Raw genomic sequence first — 14,200 nt, 5'->3', positions numbered from 1 at the left:
GGGAAGCCCAGCATCCCACCACTGCAGTCACTGCCGTCAGGGGACAGGTTCACTGGGCGGAAGACGCTGGGAGACAGAGGTGGGACTCAGGATAGCCGAGCTCTGTCCAGCTGTCTCCGGCAGGGTAACCATGGTCCTTCAAGACAGGAGATGATCTGTGGGTGCTCCTGGGGACTCCCGCAAGTCACCTCCTGGGCTGGGACAGGGATCTTAGAAGACGTGGAGAAATGCTCAGAAAATACAAAGGTCTGCTTTGTAGGGAAGAACAGAACAGGAGTGGGGGGTGACACGGGCCAAAGGAAGCCCTTCCTTTGGCCCAAGGTTTATTTTTTAAGAATAAATAATGCGTTAAAGTTAGAATGAATCCTTCTGGAAACTTCACCGAACTCACAGATCCAGGTGTTCACACTGGGCCAGCTGGACTGTGGGTCTGGGAAGGAGAGGTGCTGGTGTGTCTGAGCCACAGACCACTGCGGACAGTGGTCCTCCAGTGGGGGCTGTTATGTCCCCTAGGGCACGTGTGACAATGTCTGCAGACATTTCTGGTTGGCAGAACTCAGGCGGGGTGCTCCTGGCAGCTTGTAGGTAGAGACCAGAGATGGCTCAAAATACCCTACAATACACAGGACAGTCCCATGACAGGGACCCCACATGTCAACAGTGCAGCAGCAGAGAAGCCCTGCTCTAGAGAGGACCTGGGGGTCACAGGCCACAGTCCCTAACCACAGATGAAGAGGCCAGGTGGCAGCCACAGCGCTCTGTTCCTCTCTCTCCACTGCTCTGTATCTCTCACCAACCCGGAAGCTGCTAGGAGCCCGTCTGCCGCGGAAGGGGAAAGAGGCAGCCTGCCCCAGTTCCAAAAACCTGGCTTTGCAGGACAGTCCTGGCCTCAGCCACGTCCAGGCCACGAAGGTTTAGGGGAGGACATTGAGGCAATGAGCCGCCCCAGCCTCATTAAGTTTTAAAAAACAGTTTTTTCCGGAGGAAGTTAAAACAGCCAGGAATCTGCTTATAAATCCCCTTCTCAGAAACAGCATTGGCGACCTGCAAAACAGAACCAGAGGTGGGATTTATGAGTTCAGTGTCCTTGTCGGAGGCCATACCTGAGGGCGAGGGCCACTGAAGGGGCATCTGAAGGAAGGCCACTCCACCTACACCCTCCTCAGGTGGGTTGGGGAACAAACACCTCAGCTACTGTAAAAGAATGGAAACTCAAGTTTTCTGATGCAAAAATTCACGATTCCAATCAGACTGAAAGGCTGGGGGTAAGGAAGATGGGGAGTGGGGGGACCCGGAGACTACACGTGCTGCTCGGCTGTCCCCGTCCTGTAGGGCCCCCCTCAGGACCAGAAGGGACTCCTATAGCCCTGAGGTGTGCACCTCAGCGGAGCAGTGGAAACCCACAGGGCCCTCGTCATTGTGGAGTATTATTTAACTAGGCAAAGATGTGTTTCAGTTGTTTATGCTGCGGAATCTTACTTTAACTGTGTGAAGGTGTGTTACATTTGTTTGTGCTGCATTTGTTTACTCATGTAAAGATGTGTTGCATTTGTTTCTGCTTGCCTGCCTAAGGCCCCTGATTGGTCTAGTAAAGAGCTAAATGGCCAATAGCTAGGCAGGAGAGGGATGGGTAGGGCTGTCAGGCAGAGAGAATAAATAGGGGGAGGAGGAGGCCATGCCAGGGTTAAGGGAGAGGCACATGGCCAGGTTTCAGGGTACCGTGTTCTTGCCACTGAGCCACCCCACCTGGCACTAAAGACCACTCTGTCGTCTGGGAACCAGGTGTCTGCCTGGGCATCTGTCTCTAAGGAGGCAGGGGGAGACAGCACCTTGCGAAGAGGACAAATGTCATCGCCATGGTCACGTTCCTCATTGAGAGGCAAGGCGCTCGCTCCCTGATTCTCAGCCAGAGCCCACCAGCCCCTGCAGCTGGCTAGGGCCTGCTGCCCTGCCCTCCAGGCCTCCCGCCCCTCAGGAAGAAGTACTTACCCTGAGGAGGAGGGACAGCAGGTCTTCAGAGCGCGCCCACAGCTCCAGGACGCCGTCCAAGGTCTCAATGTACCACGAGCCACTCTTCTTGTCCCTCCAGGAGACAAACCCTGCGGGAGGAGAGGACCGGACTCTGCCGGAGCAGCGTGGCACACTCCTTGGCAGAGTATGCGGGCTACGGCCAGATCCAGACTGTGGCTCACAGACAGGTGGCAAGGGCGGCCCCATCCCCCTGTGGCTCCCCGCTACTCTTCACCCTCAACCCCACTTGACTGGCGGAGGCTCCCATCTCCTCAGTCTGGAAACCAAGGTTCTGGGAAGTCAGGGGTCTCAAGAAGGTTGGAGGATGTACCTCACGGCTCCCTTACCGCCACACGCCCAACACTGCGCTGAGGGAGGTGCCGGCCCCTCCCTCGTTTACTCTGCAGGACAACCCCAAAAGGTTACTGTTCTTAATCTGCATGCCAGTCTGAAGCCGCGCCTGCTCCCCTCCCACCCCCCCCACCTCCCACCCCCCCCCACCCCCCCACCCCCCCCACCCCCCCACCCCCCCCACCCCCCCACCCCCCGTGAGCAGCGGCTTAGGAGAGGTGAAGTGATTGCCAAGGACCCCCGGCACAGGTAAGCTCACCTGGAAAGGTGGAATAGGATACGAGGATGTCACTGGGGGTGGGCAAACTTGACACAGCGTCCAGCTGGTCAGAGGTCCTTGGGCCTTCCTGGTACGGGACAGCGTCTGGCTCAGAGTCGCTGTCAAAGGCGCCACCTTGGGAGGAAGGGCAGGCCACCTGAAAGCCATGGTCTTTCTGCTCTGCAGGGGCAAAAACAGACACCCAATGTCACCACACTGTAGAACACTGTAGCACCTGGACCTGAAGGCGTCACTTGTGAACGCTGCCAATGTTGGAAGGAAACTGGAGCTTCATATGGTGAAGCACACCTGTTTTGTCTTGAGACAGGGTCTCACTATGCAGCCCTGGCTGGCCTTGGACTCACAGAAATGCATCTGCCTCTGCCTCCCCAGTGCTGAGATTAGACACATAAGCCATCAGGCCTGGCAGAGTATTAATTTTTAATTGTGTGTGGAGGTGAGGTTTGTGCACATGCATGCAGTTGCACACAGCGGCCACAAGGGGGTGATGGATCCCCTGGAGCTGCAGTTAGTGGAAGCTGCCCAATGTGGTTGCTGGGAACTGAACTGAGTCTTCTCCAACAGTATGTATGCACTCTTAACCACTGCGTCATCAAACTGGGTCCTTTATACAGTATGCACTCTTTACTGACCCATCTCTCCAGGGCCTGGCCTTGAATTTTGATCACCCTGCTTTGGCTTCCTAAATAGCTGAGATTACAGGTCTGTGCTAACAGGTCCAACCATTTGTATTTTTTGAACTACCCTAATCATTTTATGGTATCCCAAAGAGGAAATCCAAACTATACCAAACAGGGGGCCAACAAGATGGCTCAGTAGGTACAGGCACTTGCTGCCAAGCCTAATTAGCTGGGTATGATGATGTATGCCATTAATCCCAGCACATGGGAGGCAGAGCCAGGTGGATCTCCAAGTTCAAGGCCAGCCTGGTCTACAAAGCAAGTTCCAGGAAGGCCAGGGCTACACGAGAAAGCCTGTCTCAAAAACTCAAAAAAATAAAAAGAGGTCTGAAGAATAAGACCATTAATATGTGTGGGACCAAAATCCTACTTGCTACTGAAAGTGGGTGAGATTGGGAGAAGCAGACAGGCAAACTGTCGCTGTCCTGGAACCTGGCTTCCCACTCAGCTCTGTTCCTAGTTCCCTGTCTTTCAGGGGTCAGAGCTGGTGCGCCATCGCAGACACCCTAGATCAGGAACAGGGTGAACAAGGGGCATCTCCGTGGTGAACAAGGGGCATCTCCGTGGTGAACAAGGGGGCATCTCCATGGTGAACAAGGGGCATCTCCATGGTGAACAAGGGGCATCTCCGTGGTGAACAAGGGGCATCTCCGTGGTGAACAAGGGGCATCTCCGTGGTGAACAAGGGGCATCTCCATGGTCTAAGAGCACAGGGCAGCTTCTCCCACCGTGCTGTCAACATTCTGCTGAAAGAGCATTGGCAACAGGAGGGGCATGAGGTGACCCTGGGCCCTGCGGCAGGGTGGGGGGAGTGCAGGAAGGGATCCCCTGGGACAGAATGGCCAGAGTTCCTTGTCATTATCTAGCCTACCACACTAAAAGACCAGTATCTATTTGTTTTGTTCTTAGGTGTGTGTGTGTATGTGTATAAATGTAAGCATGTGTTTGTGAGTGCACATGTGAGCACATGCATGTGGGGACCAGAGGACAATATCAAGTATCTTTCTTTCTTTTTTTTTTTTTTTTTTTGTTTTTTCGAGACAAGGTTTCTCTGTGTTGCTTTGAGCTTTTCCTGAAACTTGCTCTGTAGACCAGGCTGGCCTCCAACTTACAGAGATCCGCCTGGCTCTGCCTCCCGAGTGCTGGGATTAAAGGCATGTGCTACCACCGCCCGGCCTCAAGTATCTTTCTTAATCATTCCCACCTTGTTTTTAGAGACAAGGTCTCTTGCTGGACTGGCTACCCAGCAAGCCCAAGAGACCTCCTTCCTGTCTCCACCTCCCCGCACTGGGATCACAGGTAGGCACCACTGTGCCTGGCTTTTCTGGGGTGCTGGGACTCTGACTCAAAGAGCTCCTTGTTTTCATGGCAGGCATTTACAGATGGAGCTATCTCCCCTGCCCTACTTTATTTGTTTTTACAGAAACTCTGGGGCTGAAGTCATCGAAGTCACATGGGCCTGTGGCATCACTGCACCAAACTCCTCAGATGATGTTAGGCCTGTGGCGGCTAGGTGGAAGTCCTGCTATACACCGCTGTGTGTGGAGAACCCCCTGGACACAGTGAGGGGCTAGGTGGGAAAGGGAGCAGGCAGTGGCTCCTTACCCGCCAGCTGTGCTCACAGGGGGCTGAGTGCCACTTACCCCCACCACAGGCCTGGATGAAGAACAACTTTGGTTTCCCGCCCAGGCTGGGGCAGCCAGTCCCATTGAAGATGTTCACAATTTTCTCTATGGACACGGAGCATCCATCTGTGCCATAGACGGCACCCGGGAACTGCAGGTGGCTGGCCTGGAGGACAAGGCACTTTGGTTATAAAAACAAGACTCTGGGTAGAAATCCAGAGGTCTGTCCCAAGGCTTTGTGTGGGGAGGTCAATATTCAGAAGGCCCTAGGCAGGGACACCCATTGACAGAGACAGAGCGGGCTGTTCAGCATCGAGTCCCAGGGGCCTGACTTGTTTAACTATGGGAGCCAAGGAGCCTGAGAGTGCAGGCCAGCTGTGTCCAGACCAAGTGTTCCCACACCACCAGTGTCAGCATCACCCAAAGATTGCATAAAATGCTGGTTTCCAGGCCTCACCTAGACCTCCAAAGTCAGACTTCTAGTCCTCCAGCCCCTCTGAAGCAGCTAAACACAGAGCAGCATTTATTTTGTTGTTGTTATTGTGTGTGTGCACATGGGTGCCCACATGCACGTGGGGGTCAGAAAACAACTTGCAGGAGTCGGCTCTCTCCTTACACCATATGGGTTCCGGGTTGCCAGGTTTGGCAGCAAGCACTTCTATCTGCTGGGCCATCTCGATGGCCCCCAGTCCCTCAACTTAAAAGATGAAGGATCTGAGACCTGGGCAGGGGTAGGGACTTAGCCACTAGTGCACCAAGCAGACGATGGATCCCAACATCCTGTGTTCCACCCAACAGTAAAGGGCCTGGAATATACAACATGGAGCATAGAGGAAGTGCAGGATGCAGCGGAGGTGCAGGATGCAGCGGAGGTGCAGGATGCAGCGGAGGTGCAGGATGCAGCAGAGGTGAAAGATGCAGCGGAGGTGGTGGATGCAGCGGAGGCGAAAGATGCAGTGGAAGTGAAGGATGCAGCGGAAGTGAAAGATGCAGCAGAGGCAAAGGATGCAGTGGAGGCGAAGGATGCAGTGGAAGTGAAGGATGCAGTGGAAGTGAAGGATGCAGCGGAAGTGAAGGATGCAGTGGAGGCAAAGGATGCAGTGGAGGCGAAGGATGCAGTGGAAGTGAAGGATGCAGCAGAGGTGAAGGATGCAGCGGAGGCGAAGGATGCAGTGGAGGCCAAGGATGCAGTGGAAGTGAAGGATGCAGTAGAAATACAGGATGCAGCGGAGGTGAAGGATGCAGTGGAGGTACAGGATGCAGCGGAAGTGAAGGATGCAGTGGAGGTGAAGGATGCAGTGGAAATACAGGATGCAGTGGAGTGTGAAGGATGTAATGGAAGTGAAGGATGCAGTGGAAATACAGGATGCAGTGGAAGTGAAGGATGCAGTGGAAATACAGGATGCAGTGGAGGTGAAGGATGCAGATGAAGTGAAGGATGCAGTGGAAGTGAAGGATGCAGTGGAGATGAAGGATGCAGTGGAGGTGAAGGATGCAGCGGAAGTGAAGGATACAGTGGAAATACAGGATGCAGCGGAAGGATTGCTGCATTTGGTTTCTGAACTGGAGAAGACAGCTTTGTGGACAGGTCTTTCTCAATTCTTCCTTCCCGTACTGGACAGGGCTTCCCCTGTCCCACCCACGAAGGCAACTCCTCAGAGGAAGACAGTGGAGGAAGACGGCGGAGAAAGACAGGGCCTCACTTCCTTCTCTCCAAAGCTAAGGGTGCCGTGGACACAGACGGGACATTGCTACTGCAGGGCCTGTCAAGGCGCAAGAGGGGAGGCTTCCTACCTGGCAGCCGTGAGAGAGGATGACCACCACAAAGCAGTCCAGGGCATGGTGATCCCGCTGTGCCATCTCCACCAAAGCTGCGACCATTTTCTACAAGGGAAGGCAGCAGGTAAGACAGAGGCACCAATGGAGACCTGGCCTGCAGGGTCCAGCCAGAGGCCATGACATGACACAGCATGCTGCTCCCAACACTGAAGTCGTGATGGGCACAGTCAACATACTGGCGCCATTTGGAGGAAAAGATGCTATGCGTGGTCACCAGCCATTTAATCTCTGTGATAGTTTTACAACAATGATTCCTCTCGCTTCTAAACAGGGAAACTGAGGCATAAGAGGTTGGGGGTAGGCACTGAGAAAGCCAATCAATCCTCAGACTCTCTTTCTCTAAGTCTGATGCTTGAACCATAGCCAGCTGCCCATGCCACTTCCCACAGTCCTATGGTCATGGAGGCTTGCCTGGGGCGTGTCCCTCATGGGACAGTGACTGACCTTGGCAGTCAGGTCGTTCTTCACCTCCACCATGAAATGCAGCCAGCGGAAGCGGTGCTGAAGCCTCTCACAGTCCACACTGGAGCCGGTGCGTGTGCTGAGCCCCGAGGAAGGGCAGAAGTTCACATTGTTGATGATGAGGCAGTGGCCACAGGGGTCCGCATCCATGGTGTATGCCTGCACAATGACAGATGTCCAGTGTCACCAGGAGGGCTCAGTGCACTCCTCAGGAGAGGCAGTTAAGAGCACTGGCTGCTGTTGTCGAGGACTTGGGTTCAATTCCCAGAGCTACATGGTAGCTCACAGCTGTCTGTAACTCCAGTTCCAGGGGATATGACACCCTCTTCTGGCTTCTGTGTGCACTGCAGACATGTGATGCACAGACATGCATGTAGGCAGAACACCCATAAACATAAAATAATTCCTTAAAAATACCAAAACAAAAAAAACCAACCAACCCAGACACATTCACCCCAAAGGGACTTTAAACACCATGCAACTTAGTGGCACTGGCCCAGGGCTCACCTGAGGGGTACATGAAAGGTTCTGTCCCGGCAGTCTCAGGCCAGGGCCACACTCTGATCTCCTGACACAGCTTTCACCCCAGGCTCAGACCCAGGAACTTCCTCTTCCACGGCCTGTCCATGGGTCTGATCACTCTAAGTGAATATTCCTCTGCCTGACTTTTCCCTCCCCAGCACAGGGCTCTGCAGGTTAGGTGGTCCTTGTCCCCAACAAGGAGAACTCCAGCAGCACATGGGAGCCAGAGGGTATATACATGGGAAAGACAGCCTGAGAGGCTTGCCCTGGAGTGGACATCCTCGGGGATACAGCTCTTCTTTAGGTTTCAAATCTGACTTTACGGGGGCAGAGGGGCGGATGGGCTGGGACAGAGCGTTCCAGCTGGGGTCAGAAGCCATGGAGAGTGGTGACTGGAACCAAAGTTCCCCAGCCAGGCAGGGTTCCTCAGCTCCTAGCTCACCGGAAGGGAAGGGCTTGGGGAAAAGGCCAACTTTAATTATACGAGGACTCACCATAGCTGTATGACCCTTGATCTGCTCTGGAGCACCTGCAGAACAAGAGAGAAGAAGACGTGGGTGCTGGGGTTCAGCTGGGAAAGGCCACGGAGCCGTGAAGACAGTCCCCACAGCAGGACTTCGGAGAGGAGAGCCAAGTGACCGAGCCACCATGGGGAAGTGACTAAAAGTTGCCAACATTAAACACACACTTCCACCCCTGAAAAGAGCTGGCCAAGAGCGTTCACTAGGGTCTTACTCAAAAACCTCGAAGTGTGATTCGGCCACTCAGGGGGACATCCTAAAGAGAAGCCAGCTAGTGATCCACACAATGCCCTGGGTAACCCAGAGAGCACAAGGCTATGTTAATAACAAACAAGCCAGCCACTGAAATACAGACCAAATGACTCCATCTCTATGAACTCCATAGCAGAAAGGAGGAAGGGAGGTAGAGGTGAGGGACAGAGAGACAGTTCTGTGCATAAGAGCAATGGCTGCTCCTGTGGAGGATCCAGGTTCGGGTCCCAGCAAACACACAGCAGTTCCCATTCCCCCTTAACTCCATTTCCAAGGGATCTGGCACCCTAGTATGGCCTCTGTGGGCACCAGGCATGCATGCAGTACACATACACGCAGGGAAAACACTCATAGATATAAATAAAAATAACAAATAAACCTGTACAAGTTTCTGCCCTGACTAGTCTGTAACTTCAGGGAATCTGACGCCCTCTTCTGGACTGCACTCATGTGGACATACCCACACATAAATACACATAATTTTTACAATAGAATACAAATATAATCTTAAAGAAAGAATAACCCATGTGTCTATCAACAAAAGTGTGTGAAGTGCTTGTCATACACAATGAAGACCTGAGTTCCATCCCCAGAGACCATATGAAAAACCCAGGCACAGTGGCACGTAACTCCAGCACTGTAAAGGCAAAGACATGCAAGCAGATCCCTGGGGCTCACTGGCTAGCCTAGACTCTTCTATGTATCAGTTCCAGGCCAATGAGAGACCCTGCCTCCAAAATCAAAGTGGGGAGGGGACCAGAGAGAAGGCTCAGTGGTTAAGAGTACTTACTGCAGCTGGGCAGTGGTGGTGCACACCTTTAATCCCAGCACTCAGGAGGCAGAGGCAGGTGGATCTCTGTGGGTATGAGGCCAGCCTAGTCTACAGAGTGAGTTCTAGGAAAGCCAGGGCTACACAGAGAAACCCTGTTTCAAAAAACAACCACCACAAGAAAACAAAAACAAAAGTACTCACTACTCCTACAGGGGCCCTGGATCTAGTTCTCAGTACCTATATAGTAGTTTACAACCACCTGTAACTAGTTCAGGATACCCGCCATGGTCTTCTGACTTCTGTGGGTTTCTGCACTCATGTAGTACACACAAAACACTCAGGGACACACACGCATTCACATAAAACAAATATTTTTAAAATAAAAGTGAAGTAGGATGTCTTCTGAAGAGTGATACCCAAAGTTGTCCTCTGACCTACTGACACATGCGCACACACACACACACACACACACACACACACACACACACACACAGGGTAAATAACTTCAGGTAATTCAGAATGGGAACTACTGCTACCTAGCACTGAACAAGAGTGGACTGCAGGTCTGCGAAACACCAGGACTGGAATGCAGATACGATGGGTGAAAGGTGCCAACTCTACAGAGCTCCTAAGGAAGGATTTCATTCTTGCTGATGTACAAAGATAAGCAAAAATGACAGACGTCGACGAACCCACAACAGCAATGACCTCAGTTGCAGGAGTGGGTACTGACTGAAGAGACAAGGTCTCCTAGGATACTAAAATGTCCTGTAATGTAACGGTGTGGGATGTGGCAACCTGTGTGCACACGCACTCAGGTAAAAACCTTCCAGCTGGGGTGCATGCTTTTCACTGCGTGCTGTTGTCATCTCTGGACAAATTATTTCACCTTCCTGGCCCTGGGCTTACCGGGCTGAATCTAATGGTATCTACCAGGCAGGGCTGCAGGGAGGCAGGAGTATACATCATGCAATATATATATGTGCAGGGCAGAGTCCTAACAAACAGCTTCCCCACACCTTCTGTCAGGCGTGGGTACTTTCCATCATCCACCAGAACCCAAAGGCAAACCCTGAGCAATAGCTCCTTCTGGAAACACTCAGAGAAACAAGGAACATCCAAAACAAACTCTTGCTTTTCAGATGGGCTGTCAAAATGACATCTTCTATAGAATGATTGGAATATTCCACACATCTCCTATGAGCATTCACTAAGACAAATACTAGAATTAAATTCTGAATCTTGACCCACCAATTTGTACCCAATCACACACACACCCCCACCCCCACCACCCCCACCCCCACCCCGAATAACCTCACTGTACCTACCCAACAACACATTCTCTCAATACTCACAGACATCATGAGTTCTGCCAGAACCACTGTCCACTGGCCTGGGCGTTTCTGGTCTGAGAATCTCTGGCCTGAGCTGAGCAGGCCAGAGCTCTTCCGGCCCCAGCACTACTGGGGTGAGGTTTCCCAGGGCAGGCGGCGATGGGTCCGGCTTCACTACTCTCTGCTCCTTTGGCTTGAGTCCCATGGGTCCCAGGACTACAGGTACCAGGTGGTCTAGGGGTTTAACTGCCTCTGGAATCTGCTTGGCTGCTTGCCGACTGGTTCGCAAGAGTGAAGCCAGGGTGTCTTGGCCTGTGTCCTCTAAGCAGGAGATGAAGAGAGGGAGGGCCTGCCTCCCTCGGGTCTCAAGATCTGTGACCAGCTGCCTGGCCTGATCCCGCCGAGACCCAGAGCCTGCCCGCTGTTTGGAGAGAAAAACCAGACACTCATTACCCAGGGACATTTGTTGACTCTCACCCTGTCTCCCTCCCACTTCTCATCTAGCATAAGCCTGGGGCAGGTGGGCAGAAACTAATACAACAGCGTGCTGAGTGCATGTCCGACCCTCTGTGGCCTTTGCTTGTCTATCCACGGCAGTGCTTTCAAAGACGCCTACTGTGAGTCCAGCACTGTGCTAAGTGCTAATCAGCCCGACTAAAAGTAGCAAAGTGGTGGCCAATGGTTTACATGAGTTACTTAACTTTTCTAAATTTGTTGCTAACATGTAAGTAAGTAAGGGAATTGAATAGAGAAATCAAGATTTCCAGCCTCTCTTTTTTGGAGGAAAGGGGTTGTTTTACTTTGTATGGGGGCAGGGCTTTCATTTTTGTTCTGGGGAAGGGAAACGTTCTCAAGTAGCCAAGACTGGCTTTCAACTTCCTACATAGCTAAGGATGACCTTGAACTTCTGACTCTCCTGCTCTTGCTTTGGTTTTGTTTTTAAATATGTGTGTGTGTGTGTGTGTGTGTGTGTGTGTGTGTGTGTGTGTGTGTCTGTGTGTATTGTGTGCTGGGTCCCTGAGGAAGCCAGAAGGGGGTGTCAGATCCCCTGGAACTGGAGTTACCACCCTAACTGCCCTAGAATTCTGAGATCTGCCTGCCTCTGCCTCCTGAGAGCTGGGACTAAAGGCCTGTGCCACCATCCTGCTGATTTTATTATTAATTGGTACATTCTTCTATTTCGCCTTCACTGGACCAGGCCAGGTTCCTAGATGATAATACATATTATCAGACGCTGGAGACAGCCTTCTAGGCAGTCCCTAAGGGCCTGCCACACAGAGGATCTCAGGAAGAAATATTCCCTTTTCAGGCCTTGTTGAGGGGTCAACTGGAACAAAAATGCTAAAGTGTCTTTCTTTCCATTTTTGTTTTTGTTTTGTTTTGCGCTTCTGAGACTGGGTTTCTCTGTCTCTGTGTAACCTTGGCTGTCCTGGAACTACTCTGTAGCCCAGGCTGGCCTTGAACTCATAGACATCCGCCTGCCTCTGCCTCCCGAGTGCTGGGATTAAAGGCATGCACCACCACCGCCCGGCAAGTGTTTTTTTGGTTTTTTGTTTTGTTTTGTCTATTTGTTTTTTTAGGATCAAATGTTTTATTCTTCTGTTACCTACATCAAATCCCTTTTTTCCCCAAAATCCTTCATAAAGCATTCACTTGACACATAAAGGCCTGACCAAAGAAGACAGGGCATGCTGGGTCCTGGTGTTGTGTCCCACACAGAAGTGCTTCACCACTGTTATCTCACTCGCCCTAGGACAGGATGTTCCATTTCACAGTCCAGGAAACTGAGGCTCAAAGAGGGTAAGTGACTGGTACAATGCGCCAGTGCAAGGCTAAGGTGGGTGCCTAGGGCTCTTACACTTGAGCAGGAAAAATAACCGCCTACTTTGCCGAGAGAAATCCGAGTATTAACATGGTGCAGTTTACAGTCGCTTTAGCAAACACTCCGCAAAAGAGGTGCTTGGGGTTTTTCTATTTATTCTTCCGGACTCCATAAGAATCCGGAGGATTAACGGGGCTAAATTCTGGAAGGTTTTGAAAATGGAATTCCCACGCCACGGTTTCCCATGGCGCACGGTGCAAGGCAGTGAGAGGAGGACAGGACCTCCGGGGTAGCTTCAGCGAATCTCCCAGTCCCTATCAGCGCCGCGGGAAAAACTGGGGACGCAAGGGGGCGGGGCGCACCTGGATATCCTCGATCATGTCCCGAGTGAAGAGCTCTCGACTCAGCAGAGCGTCCCAGATCTCGGCGACCTGCAGCTCGCCCACTAGGCGCATCCGAAAACGCCGCAGGAGCTGCCGGTCCGCTTCGTCCATGGCGGGCAGATTACGGTACCCCGGGTTCCGTCCGCTTCCGGCCCTTGGGTCCCGCCCCCGCCCCCACGCTCCGCCCCTACCCCCACGCTCCGCCCCATATCGCTCTAGCAAGGGATCCTTGCGGGAGGAGGACTTGAGGGCCAGCGATCACTGAGACTCATCTACGAGGCGCCGCCCGGCCCCAAGGCCCGTCCCTTGCGCCCACTCGGCCCCGCCTCCCCGACACCTCACAGCACCCCCAACCACCCTCCCACCTCCACCTCCCACTCTCCCCCTCCCCCTAACGCGCTCTCTGCCCCGCCCCGGCACTTCGCCACGCCCTAAGACGTTCCAGCCACGCCCCCAGCCCCTTCAAGCCCCGCCCTGGCACTGCACCTCAACACCCTAAGACCCGCCCCACGTGATATTGCTCCGCCCCTAAGACTCGCCCCTACGTCGACGTTCCTCCGAGCCTCCTAGACCAACACCCCGTCCAAGAGGTCCCTTCGCCCCGCCCCTAGGCCCGCCCTCCCTCTCCACGGTTCTTCCCCCCGCCCCTAGGACCCGCCCCCATCCTGCTGCTCAGTCCCTCCCCTGGTCGGGCACTCAGGCCCCACCCCACATCTTTTTCCCTACGGCGCTGTTCCGTCGTGGACCTTGCCTAGCTCTCAGGTCCCGCTCTTGCTCCCTCGCCCCGCCTCTAACACCGCCCACATAACATTGCTCCGCCCCCTTAGGCCACCCCCACGTGACTTTGCGTCCCTCCCGCCCGCCGCCGCGTTCCTATCACGCCCCCAGGACTCTCTAGGTTCTAGGCTGTGTGGTTCTGTTGCTTCCTTGCACCTTTCTTCTTAGCAGTTGTGGCACCTTTTCCCCGGACGTAGCGACCCTACTTCTACAGACACTGAAAAGGTCACACTTACTGGCAAGAGGAAAGGAAGCCATGTCTAGAGGTCTGTCCCACATCATTCAAGCCCCTTGCTGGTTGTGGCTTTTTTGTCAAGCCCCATCCTTGCGGCTAATGAAACCTCGCGTCTCCCTCCTTGTCCACTACTCCGTGTGTTGCTTCGCACTATCGTGAGTCATCCAAATAAGCCCACACAGACTTCCATCTCCCTCTCCTCTCCTTCCCTCCCTCCCTGCCACCTCCTTCGGAGAAACTGCCAGGAATCTGGTCCTCTCTTCTCTAGGTTTTGTAACACTCATTTCACGAATCAAAAGTAAATGAGCATTGTGCTAGCCACTTTACACTCCTTA

The 14,200-nt window shown here is 53.1% G+C and overlaps 1 protein-coding gene across 1 annotated transcript; it reads right to left on the bottom strand.

Moving 5' to 3' along the window:
- Positions 1 to 277: 277 nt before the first annotated feature.
- Positions 278 to 13,263, bottom strand: Casp9 (caspase 9). The gene is made up of 9 exons (XM_015994341.3): positions 12,833 to 13,263; positions 10,670 to 11,069; positions 8,264 to 8,298; positions 7,230 to 7,406; positions 6,741 to 6,830; positions 4,965 to 5,112; positions 2,621 to 2,800; positions 1,990 to 2,099; positions 278 to 1,044 (listed from the first exon to the last, which is right to left on the bottom strand). Exons 1-9 carry the CDS (start codon positions 12,962 to 12,964, stop codon positions 955 to 957), a joined length of 1,362 nt encoding a protein of 453 aa, XP_015849827.2. The 5' UTR covers positions 12,965 to 13,263; the 3' UTR covers positions 278 to 954.
- Positions 13,264 to 14,200: the final 937 nt, after the last annotated feature.

This window comes from Peromyscus maniculatus, chromosome 2, assembly GCF_049852395.1.
Source record: "Peromyscus maniculatus bairdii isolate BWxNUB_F1_BW_parent chromosome 2, HU_Pman_BW_mat_3.1, whole genome shotgun sequence".
In the NCBI taxonomy this organism is placed as follows: Eukaryota; Metazoa; Chordata; class Mammalia; order Rodentia; family Cricetidae; genus Peromyscus; species Peromyscus maniculatus.
This window is presented reverse-complemented; position numbering and strand designations above follow the sequence as displayed.